The 8,180-nt window shown below is 68.6% G+C and overlaps 2 protein-coding genes across 8 annotated transcripts; one reads left to right on the top strand and one right to left on the bottom strand.

The window, feature by feature from the left end:
- The first annotated feature begins 17 nt into the window (after window positions 1-17).
- Window positions 18-1,565, top strand: POLR2L (RNA polymerase II, I and III subunit L). Its single transcript, XM_067747862.1, has 2 exons — window positions 18-226; window positions 1,294-1,565. Exons 1-2 carry the CDS (start codon window positions 132-134, stop codon window positions 1,400-1,402), a joined length of 204 nt encoding a protein of 67 aa, XP_067603963.1. The 5' UTR covers window positions 18-131; the 3' UTR covers window positions 1,403-1,565.
- Window positions 1,566-2,536: 971 nt separating this feature from the next.
- On the bottom strand, window positions 2,537-7,867 carry CD151 (CD151 molecule (Raph blood group)). Of its 7 annotated transcripts, none has more exons than XM_067747841.1 (9): window positions 7,212-7,367; window positions 6,188-6,256; window positions 5,242-5,326; window positions 4,959-5,150; window positions 4,453-4,527; window positions 3,877-3,981; window positions 3,616-3,774; window positions 3,373-3,485; window positions 2,537-3,288 (listed from the first exon to the last, which is right to left on the bottom strand). In XM_067747841.1, exons 3-8 carry the CDS (start codon window positions 5,323-5,325, stop codon window positions 3,414-3,416), a joined length of 687 nt encoding a protein of 228 aa, XP_067603942.1. In that variant the 5' UTR covers window position 5,326; window positions 6,188-6,256; window positions 7,212-7,367; the 3' UTR covers window positions 2,537-3,288; window positions 3,373-3,413. The 7 variants fall into 7 exon arrangements, 5 of the variants coding, with proteins under 5 accessions (XP_067603942.1, XP_067603941.1, XP_067603945.1 ...); XM_067747840.1 differs by having other exon boundaries at window positions 3,373-3,459; window positions 7,212-7,366; XM_067747844.1 differs by having other exon boundaries at window positions 3,373-3,459; window positions 5,242-5,351; window positions 7,212-7,262.
- Window positions 7,868-8,180: the final 313 nt, after the last annotated feature.

Genomic DNA, 8,180 nt, shown 5'->3' with positions numbered 1-8,180 from the left:
GGCAACGGCACCAGGGCGGGCGGACGGCCGGGCACCCCCCGCGCCATGGGCGCGCCCGGGGCGGGGCCGGAGCCGAGGGCGGAAGCGCCGCAGGATCAAGGAGTTTGGCCGCTGGCTGCTCCGGTGCCGCCATGATCATCCCTGTGCGCTGCTTCACGTGCGGCAAGATCGTCGGTAACAAGTGGGAGGCCTACCTGGGGCTGCTGCAGGCCGAGTACACCGAGGGGTGAGGCGCCGGGCCGGCCCGGGAGGGCCTCCAGCCTGGTCGGGAAGCGCTCCCCGGGCCGCCAGCCTGCGGGGCAGGGCGGGTGGGTCCCGGCCTGAGGGGCCTGGGGGGCCGGGTCCCGGCCCGCGGGGTCGGTGTGTCGGGCCGGTGTCGGGGGGTCCCAGTCTGCAGGGCGGGGGCGGGGGCTACTCACATCAGATTCCAGGTGACCCTGGGCGGGGGAGCTTTCAGTCTCGGAGTCTTTTCCATCCCTGTTCTCCGGACCTGTTCTCAGGAAAGCGCCCCCCGCCCCGACCTCTTAGTTTGGGGAGGGGAGGGAGTCGGGCGTCAAGCTGCTGCCGTCTGGGGACTCCTAGGTATCCTGGCGAGTCTCGCCACCTCCACGGCAAATAAGCCCTCAGCCGCCTCTGTCCACCTGCTCCCTAACATCTCCCCGCTGTTAGGCCCACCCCCGTGTACTGCAGACTCACTGGCTTATTTAGGACATAGGACAAGCTTCCTGACCACATAGGCCTCATCATCAGGCTATTGTGGGGGTCCCTCTTCTGTGCTTACTTACCCCTTAGCACTGCAGTTACCACCGTGCCTGTCAGTGTCTCTACCCTGGACTAGAGTCTGACCTTGGGCCCCTGTGTGGACAGCCCCATCCTCATCACATTTGAACCTCTGGGTCCCGGGATGTGCCAGGGAGGCGTAGGCTCTTAGTGCAAGTGTGTCGGATGAACGGGAAAGCGATAGATGGCCTTAGTATTTGCGCCAAGTTCCGAGGAGGCTGCTGAAATGACCAGAGTTCAAGTGAATGCTGGCAGCCTGCACGGGACCCCTCCCCAGGATGCCCCAAGCAGGGGCCACCCGACCTGGCCTCCCCTTTCCCAAGCCACCGCATCGTCTGCACACCAGAGGCCTTGAGGGTGACGGGCGGCGTCTCTGGGAAATGAGAGAGGTGTCTCCCTCCCCGACATGGGGAGCAGAGCCCGTGGCAGCTGAGCAGGGCTTGCTCCAGCCGGGGCAAGGTCCTCCATCTGCCAGGACAAACAGGCTGCAGCCAGCTTTCTCCTCGCCCTCAGGGACGCTCTGGATGCGCTGGGCCTGAAGCGCTACTGCTGCCGCCGCATGCTGCTGGCCCACGTGGACCTGATCGAGAAGCTGCTCAACTACGCACCCCTGGAGAAGTGACCCCTGCCCGGCAGGCCGCGTCTCGCCCACGGCTCGTTCCCTGGAGGTGTGGGGAGCTGGAAGCAAGGCCCGCCCACCCGTGGCCCTGTCGGCATGGGTCTCCCTCTCTGGAAAGAACCGTCCAGTAAATGGTTTTGAGGACCACAAGGAGGTCCTGACAGTTGGCCTGGCTCTGTGAGGCTCCCCGCTGCCCGCTCCTGTGTCCTGCCTCGAGCATGAGGCCGCTTGGGGTGGGTGCGGCCCTCACGGCCTGGGAGGGGGGAGGGCCATCCGCAGGGAGGCGCTCAGCCGGGGGCTGCTTTCCTCCAGGGCTCGCACTCGGCTCCACACAAGGCACAGATGTCGGGAGTGCTTGGGCTGGGGGCACGGGGGCGCTCCGGCTGGGCTGGATGGGTTCTCGGTGCCCCAGGCACTGACATGCCACCCTGTGAACCAGCGGAGCGCTGCCTCTCGGAGGCCTCTGTCCTGTTGTGGCCAGGCTGAGGCTCAGAACGGGAAGCTGCCGCCTTGGCGGGGGTCAGGCAGGCCCTGGTGCCCTGCAGCGGGCAGAGGGCAGGGCCGTGCAGTTAGCGAGGGAGGCGCCCTTCCCCGGGCACCTTCCTCAGGGCTGGCCCAGCTGCCCGGACGCCTGAAGTGGGGTTCCCTGAACGCACGGGAGGGGACCACGGGAGGGAGATGGGGTCTGTGCAGCGGTGTGAGGAGCTGGGCAGCCCCTGGGCCAGGGCACGATGGCCACACCCTGGCTGCCGCTCCAGGCCCAGCACCCCTTCCAGCCCCAGCTCCCACTGCCAGCACACATCCTTCCAGACACACCCCGGACTCGCTCCTGAGACACCAGCCCCAGCACCTTCTCCCGTTCCTGATTCCTGCACCGTGGCCAGAAGGGCCCCTGAAAACCACAAGCAGTCCCGGCTACTCCCCGAGGTCTAGCCCCACTTCCTCTGGGGCTCTGGCCACACCACCAGCTTTGCATCAAGGCCTGTCCCCAGCCACCTCTCCCTCGAGTCCCCTTGGCCCACAGCTGGCCCCCTGTCCTCCTCTGTTGTGGCCCTGGGTGGGGGGGATCTGTCCACCCTGCTGGACGTGACGGCCCTGGGGACCAGGACTGTGTCACCAACATAGTAAGTTCAGCCATCCGCTCCACAGACGTTTATTGAGCACCTAGCGCACAGCAGGAGCAGTCCTAGGCATCATCAGGCGGCAGTGAATAAAACCTGCAGGACGCCTGCCTCCAGGGAAGAGGTGACAGCAGTGAACTAGTGATGCGAGGCCTCTAGATGGTGGTCAGAGCGGCGGGAACACAGCGGGGGGAGCAGCAGAGGCCTGGCCCTGGGAGAACTCTTGCTTGGTTTTCCCCAGGGGCTGGACGTGGCTTGCTTAAGGAGAAGCCCGCAGTACCTGAGGGGCCTCAGGGCAGGCACACGGGGCTCCTCACCTGCTGCCGCCCGGCTCCCCGCTGGGCCAGCCCATTGCTGCCCAACTCGGCTCCTCTGACTGAACCCAGGCCTCAGGGAGCAACCTGAGGCCACGACCCCGGCCCCCACCCACCCACCCAGCCCAGCAGACAGGCAGACAAGTGGGGCCGACCCCAGGCCTTGGGACTTTGGTGTGCAGCTAAAGGCACTTGAAGCTGCCTCCGGGGTTTGGGGCTCCCCAGAGGTCACGGTGATGGCACGGGGCGGGGGGGCCCAGGCACGAGAACACCAGGGGGAGACCCTGGCAGGCAAAGGGCGGGGCCACGTGCTGGACCGCAGCTCCCTGGCCGTCAGTAGTCAACGCGTGGCAAGAAGCTGCAGTGCACGTGGAGGGCCGGCCCGCAGGCAGGATCAGTAATGCTCCAGCTTCAGGCTCTTGTACAGGCAGCACGTGAAGATCATGCCAAACACCTGAACATGGGGCCAGCATGAGCGGACACGGCCGCCAGCACCTCGCGTCCCAGCACCCGCCGGCCCGCCCTGCCGTGCCCGCACCTGCACGCAGGCGATGCCGAGGCCCACGGCCCCGATGATCCTCAGGTGCTCCTGGATGAACGTCTCCAGCTTAGTGATGCAGCCGCCCTGCAGGAGCAGGCCAGGGGTGCGCGCTGAAGGCAGCAAGTCGTCAGGCCCCCTCACCAGCCCCCAGCATCCCGGGGCTCCCCGGGCCCAGGCACGACAGAGCAGAGCCACTGCCCTCAGGGCCCTGGGCGTCTCAGCAAGGCCCCACCGGCCTACCTCCACCTTGTAGATGTTGGAGGCGTGGTCGCGCTGCCCGCAGCCGGCCACCACGGTCTTGCAGCAGCTGTCAGGGACCACGCGGCCACCTGCCTCGCCCGAGCGGATCCACTCGCTGTCCCGCCAGTCCTGCGAGTTGTTGCTGCCGCAGCAGTGGAACTGCAGCGAGGACACAGCCCAGGCTGAGCCCTGAGCGCCCACCCCTGCGGCTGGGGCTCCCGCACGAGTCTGGGGAGGTGCCTCCCTGCGCCACCCACCCACCTCCTGCTGCAGCTTGTCCACAGCGCTGGTCACGCCCTCGTGGCCCAGCTGGTGGTACCGCTTGGTCATGGTGTCCTTCAGGTTCTCCTTGAGCTCTGCGTTCAGCTGGGGTGAGGGGGTGACAGCTTCAGCCACAAAATCTAACACTCTCCAAGGTGGGGCAGAATGCAATGGGCACAGGCGGGAGAGAGGCGCAGGGTCAGGGCTGGGGTCAGACGCATGGCTCGGATGGCCACGGGGAGGGCCGCGGGCAGGGAGGGCGCTCCAGAGCCTGCGGACACCTGCCTCCCCCGCCAGGGCCCCCAAGCAGGCAGCTTGGGTGCTGCAGGCAGGCTGCCCATCCCTGTGATCCGCCCTCCCCCTGGGACCCAGTCCCCACCTCCTGGGCCTGATGCCACGATGCTCAGCGCTGGAGCGCGTGGGGTCCTGTGTGCATGTGCGCGCCCTGCCTGTGTATGTGTGTGTCCCCGTGTGTATGTACACGTCGCCTGCGTGTGCGCATCCATCTCGCACATGCGTGTCCCCGTGTGTGCCCGTGCACGTCCACGTCGCCCACGGCCCGTCTGTGCCCCTCACCTGCTGGTAGTAGACGTAGGCCAGGGCTCCCGCGATGATCTCCAGCAGGAAGATGACGAGGAGCAGGGTGAAGTACTGGGGGGAGGTGCAGGGGCTCCGTGAGACGGGGCGGGACACGGACACCCCCAGTCCGTGAGGACTCCCCGGGCCCAGGCACAACAGAGCACAGCCACTGCCCTCAGCTCCCAGCAGCCACACGGTGAGGGCTCCAGGCAGCAGGCGAGCGCTGGGGGGCCGCCAGGACCCCCAGTGCTCACTCCCAGGTGTCTTCCCTCTGTTGGCCCAGCTGGGAGGTGGGCACTCACAGGACTGGGCAGGTGGGAAGGGACGCCCCCCCCCCCCAGGTGAGCACAGCAGAGTCCATCCTGCGGTGTCACACTCGACCCCCGTCAGTCCCTTCTAACTCCCTCAAGGACCCAGAGCCAGCCCCCGGCAGCCTGGCAGGGAGCCCTGGCAGGTACCCGCAGCCCCACCCCCGCCCCCAGTGCCAGCCACACCCTGCTGACCAGACGCAGCAGGTCCCTCCGCTCCTTGAAGGTGGCGCAGCAGCCCAGAACCCCGGTCACCATGACGACAGCGCCCGCCACCACCAGGATGTAGGCTGTGGCCAGATAGGTGCCCGAGGCCAGCAGGCTGATGTAGTCGCTCTTGAGGGCCAGTGTCCAGATGCCCACGGCCATGACGGCCAGACCAGCCAGCTGTGGGCAGTGCACAGCGGTCACCACACCTGGCCCCAGGTCTGAGCCCCAGGCCAGGCTCCTTTCAAGGCTGGGGAAGGGGGTGCCTCACCCAGAAGCAGCAGTTGAAGGTGAAGAGCAAGTACTTGAGGCAGACGGTGCCACATGTCGTCGTCTTCTCGCCGAACTCGCCCATCCTGCGGCAGGGAGGCGGGGGAGGGCCTGACTGGGAGGATGGCCAGACACCAGTGGGGACAGAAGGAGGGGACACAGATGTCCAGACCAGCCCCAGGTTGGGGCCAAGCCAAGTGCCTGCCCGGGTGAGGGCTCTGGGAAAATGTCCACGGCAACCAGGATGCTTCCTGCGAAGGCCGCTCAGGAACCTCCACCCCACTGCAGCGAGGGCAGCTGGGGTGCCCACAGCCTAGCTGAAGGCCGGGGGGCCAGGCTTCCCTGACCAGAGCCCAGGGCACGGTGAGAGGGGGCCTGGAGGACCCCCAACCATCACGGGCTGACTCACCCCTCTGGCAGCCAGGGTAGGAAGCCCCAGCAGGCACCTCGGGGTGAGCTCATGCAGGCTCCCCACCCCGTCCCAAGCATTCCCCGGGCCCACGTCACAGGTTGGCAGGAACCCACCAGCTGCTGGGGGGGAGGAGGCGCTCCAAGACAGACCGACCTGCCCCTCGCTAGCCTAGTCCCACGGCCTTAGGAAAGCCCCTCAGGGCTCTGTGAAAGGACAGGCCTGCCTTCCTCCCAGTGGGGGCAAGTGGAGCTGGCAGACACACACCCGCCCAGACCTGGGGGGTTCTTCCTGTGCCGGTCCTCGTTGCTGGAATGGGGACAGCCACACCGACCCCAGGGAGAAGTGGAGCTACCGGCTGTGCTCCTCCCCAGAGGCACCCCAGGGCCACCCCACCCACTCTGTTCTGGGTGTCCGCACTGGGCGGGGAGTGGCTGTGGGACACAGATGGCAGCTGAGCGCCCGGGGCCATGTTTCCAGACAGACACAGCGCTGCCCGCCCACAGCCAAATTTATATCCACCCCGCCCAGCACTCACCTGGCTGGTGGGGATGTCTCTCTCCTCTGTAAGGCAGGCAGACGGAAGTTCCCGCCCGAGGAGCCTCCGCTAGAAGGGCAGGGACAGGTCACAGGTCTGGCTCAACCTGGATGGTCAGGATCCCGCCACCCCTCTCTCTGGCCGACCCAGGCACTGGACCCGAGCTGGCCTTCCAGAGCAGGCAGCGTCCACGCCCTGCCCGTGGCTGAGAGGGGAGCGGCCAGGCCCGGTATTTTGGTCTGGGCCAGGGCGGGGCAGGGCAGAGGCCATTTCTGGACAGTCCGATCCAGGGAGGGACCGCACGCCTTCTCCAGGCCCCCGTGAGCCTTGGCACCAGACCTGTCACTGCCCCTTGCCCCACCAAGCAGCAGTAGCTGCAGCCTGGAAAGAAAAAGGCGCAGACCACTAGCACAGCCGGGGTGTGGAAGCCCCACGTGCCGCAGACCTGGGCCTGCCCTGGGGTCCCGGGGAGGCTGCTTCCAGACACAGATCCGGCCCCCACGGCCCGCCCGCCGGCGACCGGCTGAGGAGGGGCCCCTCTTTCCGGGAGTGCCTGGCGGGGATGATCCCCAAGGGAAAGGGCCGGCCAGAAATAGCTCCCGCGGCCCGGGACAGAGCCGCCCCACCCACGTCCCCCGCGGCCCAACCAGCCCTTCGGCGCCCCGCCCCGCCCCGCAAGGTGGGGGACCCCGACTCGGCTCCAGCCAGGCCGGGTGAGGAATTCGCGATGAAGTCACCGCCGCCGCCTCCCCCACGCCGGGGCGAGGCGAACGGCCCGCCCACTCGCACCGGGCGGAGGGGAGGGCACCGGTGTCTGCACACAGTGAGCGGGGTGCTCGGGAGGAGCCCCTGGCCGGAAGGGGCCGCCAGGCCCGTCCGGAGACCCGGGAGGCGCCTCGCCCTCGCCGCCCGGCGGACCCTCTTTCCGCCCGGCCTCCGGGCGCCCGTCTCCCTCCGGAAGCGGCCTGCACGGCCGCCAGGCGCGCGGCTTCTCCCGGCCGGCCGGGCCGGGCGGTGCACTCACCGGCCACGCGTCCGAGTCGGGCCGGCGGCGGCGGTGGCGGCGCAGGCGGCGGCGGCTCGGAACGCGGAGAATGTGCGGCCGACCGGGCGCTTGCGAGCGCAACGCGCCGGACCGCTCAGGTCCCCGCCCCGGGCCCGGAGGCCCCGCCCACGGCCGCGACGCCGGGCAGGTCCGAACAGCGCTCGGCGCCAGCGGGCGGAACACCAGCGGGGGCGGGCCCCGGGGGTCCGCCCGAGGCGGCGGGGGCTTGGCGGGCTGCGGCCCGGGGGCGCCCACAGCCCCGCCGGCCCATGCCCTCGGGAGGAGCTGCGCTGGGGGAGGGGCGGGAGGCTGCAGGAGTCGACGGAACAGATGCGGGCCTGGGGGGAGTCTCTGGAGGTGCGGTCAGATGCAGACAGGAGCCTCTCTGGGCGCCGTTGGGAGGACGGCCTGGAGGGGAGGCCTGGGGTCAGTGTGAGAGTCCAGTTTGGAGGGCATCGCCTGGGAGTGGTGGGGGGAGGTGAAGGAGAGAGGGCAGAGGCTGCCCACCCGCTGCGCTGGGGCGCTGAGAGCGGGAGTAGAAGGGGAAGGGGAGTCCCAGGTGGGCCCTGAGGCGGCACAGTCGCTGGGAGCGGCTCTGCGTGGACGGTGGCAGCACTCATCCCCAGCTCCCTGCCCGAGGCTCGCGCTGGCAGGGCGGAGGGGCAGGGGGACAGCTCAGGCCTACCCCCGGCGCCTCCACTCAGGACTCCAGTGGGCTGAGCTAGCCCACCCAGGACTGTGTGAGGACTGGCATGGGGAGGGGGTGGCTGACTGAGGCTGGGGGTGGGCAGGGAACCTCGCCTGCTGCTTCCTGGGAGTCAGTGGCCTCAGCCCCTTGGTTCCTACAGCTTTGACGGACAGTGAGGGCTTGGGGACATGACCGGGGACACGCGTGGACGATGGAAATCTCATGCGTGTACCTCTCAAATGTTGTGGCTCCCACACACA

This window comes from Pseudorca crassidens, chromosome 9 (assembly GCF_039906515.1).
Source record: "Pseudorca crassidens isolate mPseCra1 chromosome 9, mPseCra1.hap1, whole genome shotgun sequence".
NCBI classification, from domain to species: Eukaryota; Metazoa; Chordata; class Mammalia; order Artiodactyla; family Delphinidae; genus Pseudorca; species Pseudorca crassidens.
The sequence above is the reverse complement of the archived record's forward strand: the minus strand, read 5'-3'. Positions and strand labels throughout refer to the sequence as shown.

Excerpts from the sequence above, each read along its gene's own strand:
- POLR2L (XM_067747862.1), top strand. The coding sequence starts at position 132 with ATGATCATCCCTGTGCGCTGCTTCACGTGCGGCAAGATCGTCGGTAAC. Across the intron at positions 227-1,293 it reads CAGGCCGAGTACACCGAGGG|GGACGCTCTGGATGCGCTGG; the intron begins GTGAGGCGCCGG and ends CCTCGCCCTCAG.
- CD151 (XM_067747840.1), bottom strand. The coding sequence starts at position 5,325 with ATGGGCGAGTTCGGCGAGAAGACGACGACATGTGGCACCGTCTGCCTC. Across the intron at positions 5,151-5,241 it reads CCTTCAACTGCTGCTTCTGG|CTGGCTGGTCTGGCCGTCAT; the intron begins GTGAGGCACCCC and ends CACTGCCCACAG. Across the intron at positions 4,528-4,958 it reads GGAGGGACCTGCTGCGTCTG|TACTTCACCCTGCTCCTCGT; the intron begins GTCAGCAGGGTG and ends ACCTCCCCCCAG.